This window comes from Excalfactoria chinensis, chromosome Z, assembly GCF_039878825.1.
Source record: "Excalfactoria chinensis isolate bCotChi1 chromosome Z, bCotChi1.hap2, whole genome shotgun sequence".
Lineage (NCBI taxonomy): Eukaryota > Metazoa > Chordata > Aves > Galliformes > Phasianidae > Excalfactoria > Excalfactoria chinensis.
The window spans coordinates 17,547,686-17,569,636 of NC_092857.1; the positions used below are offsets into that span (position 1 = coordinate 17,547,686).

The following is a 21,951-nucleotide window of genomic DNA, read 5'->3' on the forward strand; positions in this document are numbered from 1 at the left end:
TAACTTAGAAAGCTTTGACACAAGATGCTTTTCTGAATACCTTTATGTTAGAATAGGCTGTTGGTCTTGCTGTCTGAAATTGGTGTGCAAATGTATTACCCTTATTATTGCCCAAATGCAAGAATTTTAAATACTGCCAGGTTCCAAAAATATTTGAAATTTTTGTTAGTATGTGTAAAAGGTGAAAAGCTATTTAATTTTAAGTTTTCATTTTTTGCTTTTTACTCACTGCAGGTAAAATTTTGGTTGAGTTTTCAGTTTAACCTCTGTGGCCCGTCTGAGAGTAAGGTGTACAATGTATAATCGAACCTGTTATCTTTGAAGTCTCTAAGAAAAACAAACTTGATATTAAGTAGTATTCAGTTTTTGTCATATGTGCTTATTCAGGTGTTCCATATGAGTTAGAAGCCTTATTTTAAGGATGCAAATAAGATGTTATCAACTGTCAATTATTTCTGTTCCAAAACTGTACAAGATATGAGAACAGAAAAATATCTAGACCTTATTTCAGAGGTATATACTGAACTCACTGTTTGATGGTATGAAAACTGAGAGCTAGTAATGGCAAATATATACAAAAGGTGATAGGAATTAGAAATGATTGTGGAATATTTATAGTAAAATAAATTATTCACGAATTATATCACATTAATGGTATTAAGTTCTTGCTCGGAATTGTACCTCCTCTGCAATAACTTACCTCTGATCTCTTATTTATTCCTGGTGAAGGTGAAGTATCTTTGTCTGTATTTTCACAATTTATTTCATTCCTTACATTTTCTGAAAGTAGGTCTTAACCATTATTCAAGAGCTGGACTTTTAGAAGGATCTTTTTTTCCATTATAGTGATGCTTAGCTTTAATAAGACCTCTTTTACAACTATTAACGTGAACACAAGAATTATAAATGCCTTTAACTTCTGTGAACTTCTTAGCTCCATATGCCTTTTACCAAAAATTCCAGAGAATCTACAATTTTCTTGTTTGATATGACTTGAAAGATGATAAACTGTTTCTTTTTATTTTATATTACAGATGGCATCTGCTCAAGATTCCAGATATGGCCAGAAAGATACATCTGACCAGAACTTTGATTACATGTTCAAACTGCTCATCATTGGCAACAGCAGTGTTGGGAAAACCTCCTTCCTGTTCCGATATGCTGATGATTCCTTTACTTCTGCATTTGTGAGCACAGTCGGGATTGATTTCAAAGTAAAAACAGTTTTCAAAAATGAAAAAAGAATTAAGCTACAGATCTGGGTAAGCCAAGAATAATAATTCTATTAACTAAGCAAGTTGTAGAAGTCTGATAGATAACGTTTAAACTACTGTGGGTTTCTACTGGATCTAATCTATATATTATCTGTGTATATGGCAGAGTAATGAAGAAATTCTTTCCTCCATCATTTTGCTGCCTTCAATCCTTGAACATAGACAATATTGCTTAGGCATTCAAATTCAGCAGAGTATATATTCTGAATTAAATTATTTTAAGAGATAGCACAGGGTGATGTATGTTGATAATCTCTGCAGCCAGGTGCAGTATGGAGTCTATTGATAAAGTTATACTATTAAAGAGAATTTCAAAGTGCCCATTAGGATTTTATTTTGTTTTCTTGTCTCCCCTCCCCTCGCTGCTCCCCTCACACCCCTCCCCCCAAAAAATAAAAAATAAAAAATGGAAAAAAAAAATAGTAATTTAGGAGAAATTGTAGTAGATGCAGAAGAGAAGGCATACTTTTTTGCCATGTCAGCTAAGCTTGTCATTCTGATCACCTGAACCCTTTTCCTTCTTCTGCTGAGGAAGCAAACCCCTTTTCTTTTCCTAAACTTCAAAGATGCTATAAAAATTCTCAAATGAGGAAAAAATGTTGCTAGGCAATAGATGTTCTTTTCTGCAAACTACCCTCTTCAAAAGTAAAAGATAACAAAAAATTTACTCATGCAGCAGCTAGTCATGCTTACATATCCTAATTATGGGGTTGCAGGGTGATGCTCAGCTAGAGAGGTGTTAGCAGAGCTTTTAACAATGTAGGAACTGCTGTTAAAGTTTCAGGTTTGTGCCATCTTCCTTGGGTGCATGAAGATTTTCAGTGTTTTCTTTGTTAGAAATTTGCCTTATTAACCAAAGTAGCCTTACTGTGTGCCTGAATACATGTAATTTAGAAAGTATATTTAATGCTAGAAGCCATTAAATCTGGGGAAGCTTTGGATCAGATGTGACTATGTCATCTAACACATTGTAAATGGCAAAGTGAATTTCTTTTAAATGTGGAATAGTTTGCCGGCTGTCTCATTTTTTTATGTGAAGACTGTGATCATCAAGGTAAAGCCAAAGGTGAATTTGCTCTTGTTTCCTGGGCTGTATGTCATTCATGTCATCTTAACAAGGCTACAGCCCTTCTTATCTCAAATCATTTGTCGGTCTGTGCCTTCTAGTTACAGTAACACTGGCTCTTTTCCCCTCAACTTCTCTACCATTTTAAGCTTAGATACTTACTGTTATCAAGAGCATAAGAGATTTTGCATCACATTAAGTAACTATGTATCATGTGTCCTTTCACTTCAGTTTTGATGATCACAAGGTAATTCTTATTGACTTTACCTTATTTTTTTGATAAGAGAGTAATAAAATTGTGTTCTCTTTATTGTTTTTACACAGTCCTTGTTTTAATCACTAAGCAGCCTTTATGGTTCATGTATCTCCTAGCAAAATCAGCATCAGTTTATAGTTTTATATTAATATGATTGGTCTGACATCAGGATATTTCTCATAATGTCTCTCCTCACCAGACTACAAATATGTGCTTGGCTCAAAGCACTCTATTAATTAAATGTATTCAGGGCCATCCATGGCATACAGAGGATATAGCAGCTGTATTTTAGCCAGCTGGAATATACTTCCAGTTCTAGCCAAATGAACATTTTGTTGGTCTTTGTATGACAGCAACACCATATGGACTGCTTTGAGAATGACCCCCTTTGTTCTGCAGTGACAAAACAGTACAGGAGAATCCTTGCCTAAAAACACTTGAAAGTGAAATGTGTGAACAAACATGAGCTTTTCATGTCCCACGGAGAAGAGGGAGGAGAGACAGAGATAATGAAAAGGTCTTTCCTGAAGGCACTTATCAGGATGGAGGGCTAGGAACAAGACTTTAAAGCAAAAGCTTTTTCCCCAACCAGCATTGCCTCATGAGTTGCTTTTTCTTTCTTTTTTTTTTTTTTTTTTTTTTTTTTTTGCTTGTTTTTTGTTTTTATTTTGTTTGTTTGTTTGTTTGTTTCCCCATTAAGATTTTAATGCTGTTTCTTAAAAAGCCTTGTCATCGCCAAGTGAACTGAAACTGTAACAGCTCACTATTTCTGTTCCCACTTTTTAGATGAGGTATTAGGATACTGTATTGCAGTTTGGCTTGCCAGTGTAAATCTAGTGTAGCACTCCTGGAAACTTAGACAAAGTCAGCCATCTCAGAAAGCTGTTGCGGTACCCAAAATGTGAAATAGAGCACTATTACCCTATCTTATAAGTTGTATCAACAGCTGCATTATTATTGTTGTGCAGTATCTGCATATGTTACACCTTTCAATTTTAATATTTATCACTTTTTTGTTTATGCAAATGCATTTCTAAAATCAATTTGCATTTCAAACTGCAGCTATGAAAGACCACTTATATTACATATAAAGCTGATAGTCAGTGTGAATGTGACTTAATACTACGTCTGAATAGAAACATGCATGAACTTGCCCTTCTTCTTTCAAAATCAGAGACAAAGTATTTGGGAACATCATATGATAAACAATTTTAAGTCAATATGAAATAAAGTATTCTGTAAAATCTCACAGATTTCCATAGTTAGAAGAAACTGGAAATGAAGTGCATACTCTGATTGATGAGATCAGAACTGAAATGCTTTCTCAGATTCTGTAGTGTGGAAATACATGTAATATCCTTGCCTGGCAGTAAAATGTAAAAATACATAAGTAGTAAAACTGTTGAAGTTCCTAACATTTCCTCTCTAGAGATGCAGTCGACCTAGAATGTTTTCAGCTACAATTCTGCACATATGCTTTTTGGGTAGGTGTTAAAACTTCATGTTTAATAAGCATTTTGGCACTATGTATTATGTTCAGGTTTTCGGATCTTAGATCATCAATATTTTTTAGAATGAGATTCTAATATGTTTACCAGGGAAGGATGTAAAGAGGTCTGAAAGTCAGTGTGGACGCTCAAGTAAACAGAGTCCTTATTTTTTACTAAATTTACCATTATTACTACAATATGAACTAGAAGGGGTTAGTAGGTCAAAGTAATTGCTATCTTATGTAGCAGATATTTTCTTTGTTGGGATTTTTATTATTATTATTATTATTATTATTATTATTATTTAGGCAATTAATGCCTTAGTGTTGAATTTCAGAAAGCCAAAATCATCATTCAATAACTAACTTATAGGACTTACAAAAAAGTCAATAAACATTAGGCTCATCATTTATTATTATTATTATTGTTGTTACTTGAAAATCTCCCGGTTAGTTCTCTAGCAACATGTCATGGTTTTGTATTCCACACCATGACATCATGTGGAGCACAGAGAAGAAGAACTACATGTCCCAGAGGACCTCATGGTCAGAGAGGGAAACACATCACAGCAGTGACACACTCTCTCTCTCACTACCTGGCAGCGGGTGTGGTTGTGCTTCCAAGCTGTGGTGCCTTCAGTTTCAAAGTAGACTTCTCGGTCTTTGGAAACATCTCTCTTATTTTACTTGATTTATTAGCCTCAGTTTTAGTTAGATAGTATTATATCCCCCTCTCTACCCTCCCTTGTCATGGACATAGATTGATCTAGATAACTCCCTGACACAATAAAAAGATGTTCTGTTAAAAAAGAATAATTTCTCTTATGTGTCAAGGTAGTCCCTGGAAACAGGACCATGAATGAAAATCACCTTGATGTTAGAGTCCTAAAGAAGACTCCTACGGTACCTTGGAAGTGTGGAGGCACTGTTCCAGTAATAAAGTTGCACTATTCCAGTAATAAAGTTGACTAAGGCTATAGTGTCAGTTCAACTGTCACTGGATACACTGGTTTAGAAGAACGGTGGTGAAAAATGAACCTACAAAGATATGTTCCAGAGTTGAGACTAGAGTGTAGAGATAAACGAGAGTGAAAGTAGCAAGTGCTTCATCACAGTAATTTCAGGTTTCAGCCTGATTTTGCCACATCTGACTTGGTATAATAGTCCCCATAAAAGTTTATTTGAAAAATATATCAAAGATTATTTTATATCAAAGTTTCTTTTACATACCGTCTCTGTAGTTGTTTAAGGCCAGATTGGATGGGGCCCTAGGTAATTTGATCTAATGCCTGATCTAGCAGTTGGCAACCCTGCCTATGGGATGGGGGCTGTAACTTGATGATCCCCAATTTTCCTTTCAGCCCAAGCCATTCTATGATTCCATGATTTCCTGATTCCTTTCTCTGGTGGTGGTGACAGCATTTCTGCTGCTTAGAATACACAGCCCTTTTAAGTGAGAATAGGAAGCATAACATTGAAACTAAGATTTTGCCATCTAAGAATGAAAATCAAACGTGTACCTACCTAGTCAATCTGTAAATGATTTGAATGAATCAAGATGGAAAGCTGAGAAATGCAAGGCTTTGGGATTTCTCAGGATCTGTATGTAGCAGTAAGTTAAACATACAAAGATTTATCTTTTGGCACTGAGTTTAGCTGGCATGGAACAGTTTTTGTCCATATGTTGTAACTCTTTTAGTCTCCGAAAGAGGATGGCTGCATCCAGACTTTGTATGGTATGTTCTCTGGCCTCTCCTAACTTCTGAGCCTTGCCCAGAAACTGTTTGGCTGAGTGCTAGCAAGCTTGGGCCAAAGCCATGCTGTAAAACATGCTGTCTGTTTCACAGTATAGACAATTTCGTGGCCTAGAAATACACTCTGGCACAAATTAATCCACTGCTCAGGGCATACCTGAAAAGGGCAGTAGCTCTGGCCAACATTGGATTAGGCTGGCTGAGATGCTATGATAAGTAATGCAAATTGTTCACAAATGCTGGTTTGTAAGGAGGCTCACAACGAGTCATTCCTGGGCAAAAATAGTTTATTAGGAGCACGATTGTGATGGTCAGAAGAAAAATGCTTTCTGGACCTCCCCTGTTAACTGAAACAATCTGGAATGTCATGGTTTAAGCTGGACTCTAGCAGGTGAATGACATCCTGAAATATTCCCCTTCCTCTCCTTTGTTTATTTCTCTTTCCTACACTGTGCATATCTTTGAAGAGAAATAAAAAGTATTTATCTGAAAGTTTCACAGTAGGATCCTTCTTCATGCTGCTGTATTTTTTCATGCAGTGCTTACTACAATTTTACTAAGAACCTTTCAATTTCTCTGCAAATCATATTTGGTATACTTTATTTCTCAGAAAAAATTGCAATTCATTATATTTTTTGTAGTAGTTTCTTTGTTGAAACACCTGGTGTTTAAGGATTCACACAGCCAAGGAAAGCCCACCATAGTATTGTAGCTGTACAGACTACTACTGTGTTCAGATCTCAGTCAGATAACTTCCAGGAAGTCATCCTTATATAGCTTGAGCCACTCAGTTACTTCCAGAAGAAGTTCGAAGTTTTCATATATTCAGAGATGCTCAGTGTTCTTAATATTTACTCTTTATTCTGCATTCTTTTTATTGCACCTGTTATCCTTCTATTAAAGTTGTGCCACAGGATCTGAGTCAGCTTAGATTCCCACCGTGTTAGATAAAAAGCCAAGAAAATAATGACAGAAATGCTTGCAGTCAGGCAGTAGAGTGAGAATGAGCAAAAGGGAAGGGTTTTCTAATGAATATATTTGACAGAAAAAGAAAGCTGCTTGCCTGCAGCAAGACAGACTTTTCTGTAAATATTAGCAGATGTTAATGGTTTATATAATCTGTATAATTTGTACATAACTATAAGATCATCGCAACAAAAGAAAGTGTAGTAAGAGATTGAAAAGATGGTATCTGTGTGGCTATTTGAAGTTTGAATCCATACAATAAGATATGATGGGAGATAAAGCAACTCAGTGAATTTCAATGAGATTGGGGCCATGAGAGCACTATAGATGGCACCACAAGTGTGGTAAAAATTCAGAAACAGTTAAAGATACTAAAGGTGAATTCTTGTATTTGTTCTTTGCAAATGACTCCACAAAAGCAGAAACAGACGTGACATTGCAATCCTTTACTGGAAGAGTCAAAACAGAACTTTGTGATAATGCGTGAGAAATACTGCTCTGGAACCTAATCTGGATAGATGTATCTCTTATAAAGTATCTGCTTCTTTTACCACTACTTGGAGTACTGTATAGAGCCAGGACTCAGTCTTAAGTTCCAGAGATCCAGGTACAGTACAAGGCATACTTAGGACTTCAGTGAAAGACTGTATTATGTGAGACTGCATACTTGAGAGTGATGGCATATTTTTAAAAATGATGTGTTTTTAGTTGAAAAGTATCACACTGGCTGTTCAAATGCCATTGTTTATGTTACATTTACTTTTCTTAATTTCTATAAAAATCACATATCTTGAGAGTTTCAGACTCAAAACTCAGATTAGAAAAATGATTATCCTGGCACTCCAGTATCCCTGGCTTTCACTGCTGAAACTGTTATTTTACAGAGATTTAAAAATCTCTTTCATATTTTTGCTGTTGCAACAACAGCTTTTACTGATGGACTGAAAGACACACTGTTATCTCTTTCAGAAGAAACTCAATATATATCATGTTAGATGCTGTAAAGCCCCCCAGTTGCTTAAATTATACACTAAGTCATGATGATTTTATTACTGCTTAGCTATGAACAGTGTGGTTAGTTTTTCTTCATTTTCAGCTCCTTCCCTTTCTGCTGCTTTTGCTTCTCATCTGTAAATCCCTCTACTTAGGCGAATGCATACTAGAAACTTCTGATTGTCTTTGAGTCAGGCCATCTGTTTTTCTTATTCCCAAATAAAGTTATGCTACTATAGTATTACGTGGTTTAGGCAATGCTAACCATGTACATAGCTCTTTAGCCTCAGGCCTTTGATTTAGATCAACATCAAAAATGATCAGTAGCTGTTTCAATGGGATGGATGTTTCACTGATCTATATGAGAAGTGTTCACTGGTCTTAGATTAGTTTATAATTAATGTCTGTCCACTTTGGTTCTCTTAACTACTAAAACTAACTGGAATTCTGGCATTATGAATATTTTTGTACATTCTTGACTTGCCATATCCCCCTAGATCTTTTGGATTCAAAATTGTTTGTTAGCCTTACATTTAATGCAATGTATGTCAAAATACACCTCAAATTCTTAGAGGAATATCATGTGGGTTTGGTCTACGTTCTTTCCTAACCAGCTTCTTTTGGCCATTGGCAGAATACTAGGCCAAAGAGCCCTGTGGCCTGATCCAGCTAGCTTGCTCTTGTACTCCAACACTCCAAAGTGACTGTAAAATCATGGTCACAGGTATCTTTGGATAGGAAGTGGGGTAGAATCAGTCTAGCAAACAGTATTGATTTTCAGCGTTTTTCTCAGTATTTCAGTGGTTTTGGAAATAGAATCTGTAACACTGGTAAAAATATTTTACTTTTTTTACAGAGGTCTTTGCAATAGGAAAAACCCGTTATTGCCTGCTTCAACAAACATGATGTATAGCTCTGCTTGCAGTGGAGATCAGGTCTCTGCAACAGCGTAGTAATATATATATATGTGTACATCACAGGTTTTTGGGAAAGGCCCAGTATCACTAAAATGACACATCCCTTTTCAAAGATTGATTGGAAAAAGGAAGTGGTATTTAACACAATTAAAATTTTAAATAATGCTCATCTGTTTAAGTGGAAATTTCCATGGAGATTCTTTTGGAGAAACTGAGATAGTTTAAGGCACTTTCTGGAACATTTTGTTGTAGTGCTTCTTAGGCAATAGGACTACTGGGAAATGCATCCTGTCATCATTTACACCAACAAATCATCATCCTGCCAAAGCCAGAGTAATTGCAACTCTTCCTAACTGGTGATCAAGCAGTTCTGGTGTACCATTTCTTTCAGCTGTCTTTGCCTTCCACATTGTCATCTGCGTCCCGAGCGTTTCCCACACACGCAACTTTGTACCAGTAGAGTAATTACTGTGTCTCTGAAGAGCAAGATTTGTGACTCCCTCGAAGTGAGAATTCAGGATGGAAAGGGAAAGGAGGATGGAAAGATTTTACTGTAGTAGGTGACTGAAGCAAGAAAAATAATCCTAGACTAACAGTGGGGTGGGGGTGGGGGAGAGGGGGAGGAGGGAGGAGGGAGGGAAAGCTTTTTTAAGTCTCAAAGCTCTATAAAATCCAGAGAAATCTGACAGTATATTTTAAAATGAGAGATGAAAGTTATTAAGGCTATCATTTTACCAATCAAGAGAAAGCATTTCTAAAATGGAATTAATGTTGACAGCATTTCTTAAAGTGAAATCAGCTGTGCTGACAGCTTCTCTGAGGCATTTTAATAGCACATTTAAGACATCTGTACATCTGTGGAGAATCTACAAAGAAAAGGCAAGCCTATATGGGTTCTTCACTGCGTTTTAATAAGATCTGTGTTGAAGATTATAGGAGCATTGTACTCTTGCTATGCAATTGTCTTTTTGCAATCAGAGAACTAGAGAGACTTGGATGGGAGCCATGATGTAAATGCTATGGAAAAGGGAGTGTAGAAATGGTTTTTAAAGCTCATTTTTGCATTCTGCTTCTCAGTGCAAGTTGTTTCCCCATACTCTGTTACAGTGGCTTGAAATCCTTCTGAAGTTGTTCTGGATTGAGAGGGTCAGAAGTGAGAAAGGGAGACTGAGGGTCACATGAAAGCAACTTTTTTTTAACACTGAATTTGCTTTATATTGTAGAAATAAACTTAAGCGCACATGATAAGAAATCAGAGCCATACAGGACTCTGTGCTCTGTGCCACTTCAGGATAATATCTGGAGTGGCTAACGTTAGTAGGAACAATGCACACAGATTCTACTTGAGAAATGATGAATGAATAAAAATTAGTTAGGATATTGCTTTCATTTGTTTTTGGAGAAACTGCTTTTTCCACCTCTGTTTCTTTTCAGTGCAATATAGTGCTAAACTCCTTCAATCTTTTCTGAATAAATTTGTTGTTTTCTATAATCAGCTAACAACTTTCTGGTTTAATCCACCCTCCTCCATTCCACCTTCCCCCCCCCCCAGAAAAAAAAAAAATTAAAATTAAAAACATCTACAATTTATGGCTGTTACAGCTTTATTTATTTATTAAGTACAGTTTGAAAAATACAAAGAATTCTGCCTTACCTTAGTCACCATTTCAGATGGAAGATGTCAGCAGTACAACTTAATGAGGCTGATCTCTCTAAAATTTGGATGGTGCCTAGGTATAAATAGCACTTACTTTTCCTCCTAGTAGGTCATTTAGATGTATTTATAGAAAGAGAAAATAAATTAAGGTCTATTATGTAAAGTCAGGTTTTTGTTTCTGACAGTACGATTTCTGGTAGCTGTTTGGCCCACCTAGATTGAATATCATTCACTTTTATTTGGAAATAAAGCCAACTCTGCAGGAACCAACATGAAGTAACCACTTGTAAGGGTCTGTCACTGTGATAGAAAAGCCTTTATGTAATCAGCATAAATAATCCTCCTAGGATGAGCTGAGCTAAAAAAAAAAAAAAAAAGGAGCCTGGAAGAGTAATGTGTTATAATTTTATATTTGTCTATAATTAGGTCTCCTATCTTATATCTCCAGGAACATCATATTTCTGATGTTTTTTCCAAAGGATATTCTAATTATAGTCACCAGAGGAGATACTTTAACAACAGTAAGTGCAATTTCCTTTAAGTGTAATTTATTTGGAACAATCCTTTTGTCTTCCATGAACAGTAACTAGTGAGGTGAGGTTGTGATATAAGACTATAGTTCCTAGATTTTGGTAAGTCTGATCACATATGTGACAGCTTCACTTGTGCTAACTGTGGACTTCAAATGCCAGAGAGCAAAATCTGGAAGCTTCCCACATGATTACAGGAAAATCTAAGACTTTTTATCTGTATCAAGCAATCAAGGGAATTTCCTGAAGATGAGAGTTTAATAGTGGGGAGAAAGAAGAAAAAACAAACAAACAAAAAACAACAACAAAAAAACCAAACAAACACATGAGTAAGAAATGGACAAGCTGTCTCAAAAGAAGATATCATCAGATTTAGACAGATGTAGGAAGACCTTAGGTTTAGTTAGTTAGTAATAGATTTAGTTGGCAATCTTAATACTCATATGATAATAAAACTTGTCAGTGATGGGAAGCTGGGAAGTATTACAAAAGATCAAAAGAAGAACAGTTAAGATGATGATTTTCAAGTGTGCAGTAGAAGAACTGAGATTTATTTTAGTAGTGGCAGATTGTTCACCTTAGGAACAACAGTAAGAGGTTAATTTACATACTAAAAACTATTCAGTTAGCAATCACTGAAGAAAAACATAACCTGGTTACACTGGAAAGAGAAGGAATTCCTGCCAGCCACCCATGTGATGTGCAATGAAAAGGAGTTAATCTTGGACTTGCATATGCCTGGTGAAGGAAACCGAACCAGGCCATTATCAGTTGCACTGGAGATAGGAATAAGTGCAGAAAAGCAGTATCGTAGTGAGTATAGGAACAAGAAGAAATAGAAGGAAACTGAAAGTCTGACATTTTTACTCTAGGAAACAAAGTAAAGAGCAGTGCCTTGTTTTTTGAATAAGTATTTTTTTTTCAGTTGGCATATTCAATCAATAATATGTTGAGTTTGTAAAGAAAACTTTATTCTCCACTGAGAAACAGTTTAGACAGGAAAAACATGGAGACAAACCAATTATATATGTGACACTGCGGTCCTATAAGAAGTACTCTGCTACAAATGAACTGAATATGCACTGATGAGCTGTTTAAAAGACAGTCACTCATGAACTGTGTTCAAGAAATGTTTATATGTTGTACTGAGGTACGTTGTTTGTTTTGTACTGGGTTTATACATTGTACTGTAAAATATTGGTGATAGGCAGACAGTTAGACTGGATGATCTTGGAGGTCTTTTCCAACCTTGGAGATTCTATGATGAACTGCCTTAGAAGATATGCATGGAGTTAGGCTGATAATTGGTTCTCAGTGCTCTCACTTGCTCCCTCCTCAGACTTGCAGTGAATTATGTTTGTACAAATGTTATTTAAATATGACAATCTTAATTATGGTATCTCCAGAGCTTATTTAGGCTAAATTTCTTTTGGCAATTCCATCCGTGCAGGTGCTAAGAATGCTGTATTCACAGCACTCCAGGAAGTTTAATGAAATGAGGGATCAGAAAAGTGTCATTATCTAGCTACATGCAATAAAATAGTGTTGCTGGCAGGTGGAAGTCATAAGAGAAGCATGAGTCAAGGGCAATCAATGGGAAATCAATTTGGTCATTGGACAATGATGAATCTGGCAACAAATAAGTTCTGAATGTGATTATACACGTTTGTAGTTTTGCTGGGAGTATATATTGTCTAGCCAGGCAAAAATATATTAAAAGGATCTCCTAGTGGCAAAGGGTTTTAGAGTTGCTTTTTTTGTTAAGAGCAAAGTCTAAGAAAGCCAGCATTGTGCTAATTAAGGAGAAAGAAAGAAAAAAGTGATGTTATTGGAGAATATACGAGAATTCCTGTGTCAGACCTGAAGCAAAAGAGTAATTAACAGCCTAGAATAAAAAGACCTTATGGAAAATTCAGATAGTCCAGGAGAAATGCCTCTGTGCTGAAGATAATGAATGCCATTATGATCACACAGGAAAAGGAATCTTAAAAGCTAAATGGAAGAAACAAAGATAAAAAATGACATTTGTATGTAACACCCTTAATTGGACAATAGCTCTGGAGATTAAGCCCATGTTTATTTAGAGCAGAGATTATAGAACTCCTTCCTTTGTTTGAAAGACTAATTCCAATTACAGAACCATCATTTCATAAACCTAGCATTTTAAGGGCTGGTCTGGAGGAAAGGATTGAACCTGTGACTTCAAAGGAACAGAAGAGAAACAGGAATCCCTTCATTCATTCTGTCAGTCCCATGCACATAAATAAGCAGTAGAAGTGCTTGCTAAATGACATTGCACTGACCCTGAAGACTTTGAAGGCCAGGTTGGACCACGCTCTGAGCAACCTGATTTAGCAGTTGATGTCTGTGTTCATTGCAGGGCAGTTAGACTAGATGACCTTTAAGGGTCCCTCCTAGTTCTAAGGACTCCATGATTATCTATGATGTATAGAGACTGGGGGAAGATCTCCTTGAGAGCAACTCTGTGGAGAAGGACTTGGGGGTCCTGGTGGACAAGAAGCTGGACATGAGCAGCAGGGTGTGCTTGCAACGTGGAAGGCCAACTGTGTTCTGGGATGCGTTACAAAAAGGGTGGCCAACAAGGAGAGGGAGGTGATTGTCACCTTTTACTCAGCTCTTGTGCAGCCCCATTTGCAGTACTGAGTCCAGGCCTGGGGCCCTCAGTACAGGAAGGACATGGAGATCTTGGAACTGGTTTGAAGGTGGGTCAATAAGATGATCGAAGGGCTGGAGCACCTCTCCTGTGAGGAAAGGGAACAAGGCTTGTTTAGCTTGGAGAAGAGAAGGCTCCATTGTGGCCTTCCAGAATTTGAAGAACTTGAAGGGAGTGTATAAACAGGAGTGGGAATGACTTTTTACATGGGTTGATTGTGACAGGACAAGGGGGAATGATTTTAAATTGGGACAGAGGAGGTCTAGGTCAGATATTAGAGGGAATTTTTTCACCCAGAGGTTGGTGATGCACTGGAACAGGTTGCCCAAGGTGGTTGTGGATGCCCCATCCCTGGAGGCATTCATAGCCAGGCTGGATGTGGCTCTGAGCAGCCTGGTGTAGTGGTTGGCAGTTCTGCACATAGCAGGGAGTTTGAAACTGGATGATCTTTGAGGTGCTTTCCAACCCAGGCCATTCTATGATTCTGTGATCCTATATTCTCTAACTGAAAAACTGCAAGAAAATTCAGTCACCCTCATTTTCATATTTGCATTTAGGCCTCTGTCATGTACAGATGAGTACGAAAGCTTCAAAACAACAGGATCCAGGGAAATAGGAATTTTCCTATGGTTCCTTTGTGGAGCCAGGATTTGAAGTTAATGATCCTTGAGTCCCTTCCAACTCTGGATATTATAAAATTATATAACTTTCTTGATAAGAGTGTGAAAAGTCTGGTTTAATATTGGATTAGGAGATGGTTGTATTTTGAACATTTTTCTGGAATTATACTAGGGACCACTAACAGTGATGGATACAAGTTTGGATTGATGTAGCTTTTTCCTCAATACTGGTCTGTTACCACACAAAGTGTTTCAGACATGGTGAAATGGCAGGAGCACAGAACAGTGGCATGGTAGAAACAGGCAGTGTTTTTCTAAACCTTTTAAAGTTCTGGGGCTTTTTTCTTTTATCATTTTTAACCTAACTTAATTCCACAAGAACATAAAAAATACTCTCTGTGTTTGCATAATTTACATACAAACTCCAAATAAAATCTGCTTCATGCAAAGGGAAATTTGTTTTTTACCTCCTTATGCAGATGCTTTTTAGAGTAGAAGTAGAATCATTCTGCAGAGCAAAAGGATTAACTTCCTACAGCTGCTTCTTTCTGATTGTGCTGAAAAGAGTCTTGTGTTAATGTTTTGCCCAAATACAAATCTTAGCAGACCAAAATATGTGCCTGGCTCTTTTGGGAGCTTGAGTTTTCAAGATTAGCACTCATATTTTAGCATGTTTTTTTCACTTGGAAGCATGTAGTTAAATCCACAGGTACAGTTACAGACAAAATGTATCTTGTTTAGTGTGTTTATAAACATGACGTAGATAGAATGTCCATAGGTATAACTTTATTTGATTTGTCTGCTTAAATGTTAACCCCCCACCAAAGTAATACAGTTCTGGGTTTTGTTTATCTGTTTGTTTGTTTGTTAATTGTTTTGCTGTTGTTTGGTTGTTCTGTTGGTTCCTTTGTCTGCTTCTTGTATCTGACTGCATATGGATTTTGTGAATTCTATCTAAAAATGTTTTTTTATGTTGCTGACTGATTTGTAGTTTGTTTGTTTTTTAATCACAAATCATATTTACTAATAGAACAAACCCTTCTCTATGGCAAACCACTTCCAAGTTTGACAGAAACAATGCTGAATTACTGTGAATTATCCTCTTGGTAACCCAAATTGTAATTCCAGTGTTGCAATACTTTTGGAGAAGGACAGAATGGCTTTTGTTAGAAGGGACCTTAAGGATCAGCTAGTTCCAAGCCCCTGCCAAGGGCAGGGCTGCCAACCAGTAGAAAAACTGAATACAATTCCAGAATTGAATTCCAGAAAAGAATCACCTGTGAATCAAAGTTTGCAATTAAACTGTCATTTTCATCTCTTGTACAGAAACAGCCAGATTCATTAAAACTAAGTAAGGAGCTAGGAAAGATTTCAGTATTGCTACAGCAATGAAACTTGTCTGCTTGGCAATATTATATGAAGTTCAGTAAGTTCTGGTTTTACCAGGTGCTGTGACTTTTGGCAGCAGTGTTTTTGTAGGAAAGTTAAGCTCTTGACTATTACAAAAGAATTTATTCCCTCCTACATAATAGAGTAAGGTTTTGTGAACCTTTTCTGATGAGATTTCCTTTCTAATTTCTATAATCTGGTAGGTTTATGGACAGAAACTCCAAGCTGAATGTTTACTCCTGAGTAATTTAAAGAAAGAAAACCTTCAGTAATGTATGCAACAGCAATCTCTTGTTTTCTCTCATCTAGAACTGCAACTGTTATACTTAGGGACAGTTTGTCAGTTGATCTACATTAGTGATATTCTGCTGCAATGAAAAATGTACTGAGCATGGTAAGCTGGAGAACAAGGTTTTTTACTGGAAAATGAGGGAGGAAGATGTAACAGAAAAGTGGAAATAGAAACTTAAGATCTTAGGTAAGATTTAGGTATCTGCTATAGAATTAGGTCATCCAGAAGGTGTTTAATTCAATGCTAAAATAGCTCGCTAAAAGAAAATATCTCACTAAAAATTTCCCTTTTGGAAATGACTGCTCAACTAAGCTGAGAGTGTAATAGGCCCAAATTATGGCAACCCAGGTGTCTGCTAGATGTGGTACTTAGGGATGTGATTCAGTGGAATGGTGGTGATGGTTTTTTTTTTTTTCCTTCCCCCAGAAAACCTGAACAAGATGTGAATAGCACAAATTATATTAAGAAAGTAGACATTAGCCAGTGAATCAGTATTATGCATGCAGTAGCCTCTTGGACATCATTGCTGAGATGATGCCAGTGGTTAAAAACATTGAAGTATTTTATTATTTATTAGAACCAGCTTCCTGTATTCTCACTCTGGATTTCACTCTCTGGTGAAGAAAATCATTTTGCAGGAAACTGAAGATGAGTAGTAATATTTATAAGTTGGAAAGGTTTAGAGACCAAGGATGTTACTGTTCCAGACTTGTTAAATTTTTGAGAAGGGTTATGGTAGTATTCTAAAACAAAATAGTAAAACCTTCTCTTCACGCATAAGTACTTTCATCCATTTTATGGAAAAGAGTTACCTTTGATTTCGTCTGATATCCCTCTGGAGACAAAATGCTTGTCATAATCTTGTAGTTATGTATCTCAATTTTGTGGCAGGATCCAGAGCACTCTAAAATTCTCTATATTTTTGTCTAGACAATGTTACTGATGATATATTTTTACATAAATAAAGGTCGTGAAAGGGCAGATCTTAATACCTGCTGCAGACTGATAGTTTAAGATGCCCTGTGCACTTCTCCTCATCTCTGGAGTTCTTTGTGATAGATATTTACCACCGAGAAAGAGGCTGTGGTTCCTTAAATGTTCTATTTCATCAAGCAATTCTGGGCACAGTTTTTCCTAAGAAGAAACTAATTTTATTACAGTCAGTGGCACAGTGCTTTGTAAAGAACTTGCTGAACAAGTACTAAAGTTTCTTGAGCAATTCTGTTATATACAGTATATATAATTATTTTTCACATGGCATTTTTACTCACCAAGCCATTTTCTGTCTGTATATTTACTAGAGAACACTGTATAATGCACACAGCCATTCTTTTAACTGATAATCACTTGAACTGTAATTCAAATGTATCACATTCTTCATCGTTATAAATCTTAAATAGTAGAGTTTCTTGGATTTGTTTGTTTGCTTGTTTGTTTGTTTGTTTTTAAAGCCAGGCAGTTTGTAGGCGAGCCTGGATTTTGTAGGATATGTCTTAAGTAAATGAGCCGCATGTGATATCAATCATTTAGGATTTCTCTTTTGTCAGTTTGTAATATGCCTTGGCACAAATCTGTACTTTCATGTGCCTTTCAAAGTGATATCTGGGGTTCTTCAAAGAGGAGAGTTGTAACTCATTTTTGTGATTTGGCCTCCATACCAGTAAGCTGCTCACTCTCATGAAAATAGCAAGTTTGCCTCTGCAATTAACAAGAAAATGTTCAAGATAAATCATTCTCTTTGACTTTGTACTTCCTTCTATTGTGAAGAACTTCCAAAACTGAAATAATTTGTAGTTAAAAATCCTCATTTTCAGTCATAGGTCTCAGTTCTGCTGTCCTTATGTGAGTGATTTCTGACCACTTGAAGACATTTCTCAGGCAAATGAAGACTACAAGACCACATCCATATTATATCTCCCTGAGAAGTCTGAATCTGCAGTCATTCACCTTCAAAGCTGACCATCAGCTTAACTCCTTTGAGTCATAGTATTTCTAGCAAGTAACAGTTAATTCCTGGTCATAGGTGCCTGTTCCCAACTCACATTGTGTACCCATGGGCTTGCAGCCCATGTAAATATGATAGAGAACTTGGAAATGATACTACAGTCCAACCACATAGAGACCCCCATTAATTTAATGCAAGGCTACCTGCATTGGCTACAGTGTCTACTTAGTATGATCTATACAGAATTGAGTCTCTTTATAAAGAATAATTAAGGAAGAATTAGCATTGAGAAAGATCTACTTTCTTCTCTGTGAAAGACAAGAACATCTAAAAATCTTCAGAAATGGGAAAAAATGCGTTGAGATTTTATTTCTTGGGTATCTAATTTGTAAGTCCTGTCTATTGGTGGAATGTCTGAAATCTAAATTTTATACTGAATGAATGTATATATTCCTTTATTTTAATTATCCTAAAAAACTACTATGTTTTGTGAGGTCTGCTAATGCTTCTTAGGTTCCGTTTGAGCATCTGAGAAAGGAAAAAGGAAGAACAGTGTTAACTGATGTAGGTAAAGGATGGGGACACCTACTGTTTTTCATAGCAGGCTGTCATGTCTTCAGGAAGTGTTAAACTTATTTGCTGTCACATCACTGGTTAATGTAGGGGAGGATTAAGTTGGGACCTTCATTCTAGGGAACTATTAACACCAGAAAAAGAGGCAGAGAAAATCAGAATGGTAGCTAAGTAGGGTGGAATAACTGAAAGAGAAGCCATATTCAGGAGCAGAAGGTAGCTATATGTTTTTTTGTTTGTTTGTTTTGTTTGTTTTTGTTTTCTTTTCTTTTTTTTTTTCACTATTAAAATATACTCAGGCATGCTAACATTAATTTAAAGTGTAAAGGTGATATTTTCTTTTCAGCACTAAGCAGATGTGAAAAACTGAGTCAGAATGGCTTTTCTACTTTGACAACAAATATCACTGAAACTCTGGAAATATAGTTTCTGGGTGCAGGACTTCATTGATGTGATAAATAGTGGTATCTACCCTGCTATTCTGATAAGGTAACTGAAAAACTGTATGTTTCAAAATTAGCTCAGGGTTATAGAGCAGAACTGTCATTCCAGGACTTTTCTCTTGCTCTTTGACATCGTTGCCTCCTATCTCCATTAATTTCTCAGAACATCTGTGAAGTAATCAGCATATGGCCTTCCTCTGTAGTTCTTAATGAGCTTATTAAACACTGAAGCACAAAATTACAATTGGATGTGACTTTGCTTTACTTTGCGCTCAGCTTTTAATCACTTACAAACACTTTATGAAATTCTTTAACTTAATAACTTTGCAGTGAGGAAAAACTGTAATAGCATTTGAAAACAAAGAATTAAATGAGGAAGTAACACTAAGTTTGGCAGAGATGTTTTTAAATTTTTTACTTAAAGGGACATTTCTCTGCAAGCTGCTGCTGTAAAGAACATGCCAGATATGACAATCCTATTGATATAAAAAGGAGCAATATGTTGTAGATATTGTGCTCCTTGCAGAGGGCTAGATGCCAGCCTTCATCCTAAAATGGTGGGTTGATATCAGAAGAATTTAGGATTAGTGGAGAATTTTTAGATTCCTAAAATTCGAGAAATTCTAAATTTCTAAAGCATCTTTCCCATAGAATGACAAAACTTACATAAATTTTCAGGCTAAGCAGACTACTTCCACACTAAATTTAAACACAAAGCAAAACACAGATTTCCATGTTTTCCAATAATTATGAAAAAGGGCAATAAGGAAACAGGAAAACATTATTTTTACATAAGGAAATAAAAATGCAATGTGTAGTTGTTCTGCTTTTATTTTGTATATATCTTTCCTTTACACCTTTGAAGACTTCAATAGTGAGAGAGTAAGTTTGTTTTGTTCATTATAAATTAAATGTGATGTTTGTTCCTCACATCTTTATTCTTAAGGGTCAAACTCTGCAGTGGTAGGAATTAAATGAAAACAGCAGCACTAATCACTCCTCTTGGATGGATTCTGGGAATAGCTGATTCAGTCTGCTTCAGTTGCACTAATTAGCCCATTAGCTTCCTCCTTCTGTCATTGTTCTGATGGTCTCTGTGTTTGCAGTGATGAGATTTTAGATAGATTACCTAACAGAGATTAAAAAAAAAAAAAAACAAAATAAACAAACAAAAAAACCCAACAAAACTGTTCATTCTGAAATAACATCAACTTTTAAAACACAGCTTTCTTTGGTTTTATTTTAAAGCCTCTGTCAGTGAGATGTGGAATGATTGTCTGTGTGAACTGTGAACTACAGGTACCTTTTTGAATTGCTTTCAGTGAGTCAGCAACTGGAAAGAGCCTAGTGTGCAGACCCTTCAGTTGTGCCTGAGGACATCTTTATAAAACTCTTGAGCTTGGGACAGTGATGTGCAGAGATGAGTGCAAAGCAACTGACAGACAGGAAATAATTATTTTTATCATCTGACATAAACAAATATCCCTTCTGTTTGGAGTAGATAAGAGGCATCCATTGACGTCCCTATGGCATCACAGATCCCTTATCAACTTTCAGGACATCAGTGCAGCAAGAGTATCAATGCTTATTCTGTCAAAAGAATTTAAGCTTATAAGTTCCTTATAAAAAGTATTATCTCACTGGAAAATAAATAAATGAATAAATATATCCATCCAGACAAGTGGATTGGTTATCCATTCATTATACACACAGCACTATGAATTGTTTGGGGCTACAATTCATATTATTAATTATAATTATAAAATCACTTCAGCCTTGCTCTTTTCAAATTCTTTCAAAACATTTTAGTTGCAGATTTATTATGTTGTTGTTTTTTTTTCTATTTCCCCCAAAAATTCTTTCATCAACTGTCCAAGTGTGAGGCAGATTTTGACTGCTTTGTTACATTATGTAGCACACAGTTCTACAGTAATGTGGTAGATAACCAGCTGAGATAAATATGTTTTTCCTTTGACTTCTATGGAAATATCCTGACCTACATGATCATAAGATCTAATCCAATAACAGTTAACAAATCAGCTAATATTCTTGAACATGATCTACCTTCTTCTTTATTGTTACTCCAAAAATTATGGATGTTAAAGTTGATAATTCTCTGTAGTGGAGCAGTGTGTATTATTTATGCAGGGAGCAGACTTTCAAAAGGGGCAATTTATTTTAGACATAATTATTACACCTGGGAAGGGAGCATTCAATTGTCACTGAAAGGACAAATTTATCACCAATTCAAATTTTGTTAACAAAAAAAAAAAAAAAAAAGACAGTGTAGATTTATCATGTTAATATAAAAATGAAAGATCTCTCTTCTTTGATACATTTAATAGTTGTACATGTTAGTTTAGCCATTTTTTCTGCCTTTACAGGTTAGGTTAAGTGAAACTGAATAACCTTGCAGTGTCAGATTTGGTGTGCTTTCAACATAGAAACTGCAAAGATGAAGATTATAAACAGAGTTACTGATGTGATTATTGGGCATGTACCACCACAGACAAGTTATTTTGGACTTTAACACAGGTTCTGCCTGAGGAGCAGATTAATACTGAAAGCATAGTGTGTCTTTGTTATCCATGTCCTGAAATTGCTTGTAGAGCCTACTTTATATGTATATACGTGTATTTGGTTTCCATACTGGAAAACTTTTGCTCTCCAGTTTTGCTCACAGTTCATCTAAAAAATGAGAGGTGTAATGGCAAGCATTCTTAGTAATAGCAAATCACTAAGAATTCACAGTTACAAAATTGCTGGAGTTGGAAGGGACCTCAAGAGATCATGGAGTCTAAACCCTTTGCTGAAGCCGTTTCCCTAAAATAAGTCACAGAGGTAGGCATCCAGATGAGTCTTGAATATCTCCATAGAAGGAGACTCCACAGACTTTCTAGGCAACCCATTCCGGTGCACTGTCACCTTTACCATAAACAAGTTCTTCTGCATTTTTGTGTTTCAGGTCATAGCTCCCTGTCCTATCACTTCAACTAAAACTTTTGTTTAGTTTTTCTTCATTTATTTCTTGACTTTATACTCCAATGTCTTGTTTTCTCTTATAACCAGAAAACAAAACATTATAAAATCCTCTACAGAGTAAGAGAACTTCA

General features: G+C 36.1%; 1 protein-coding gene across 1 annotated transcript in view; it reads left to right on the plus strand.

Moving 5' to 3' along the window:
- The window catches only part of RAB3C (RAB3C, member RAS oncogene family), a 125,641-nt gene that overhangs the window by 7,077 nt on the left and 96,613 nt on the right, over window positions 1–21,951 (plus strand). Inside the window, exon 2 of the mRNA XM_072358942.1 lies at window positions 1,035–1,262. Within this exon, the coding sequence (XP_072215043.1) occupies window positions 1,035–1,262 (228 nt within the window). The remainder of the gene's footprint in view (window positions 1–1,034; window positions 1,263–21,951) is intronic.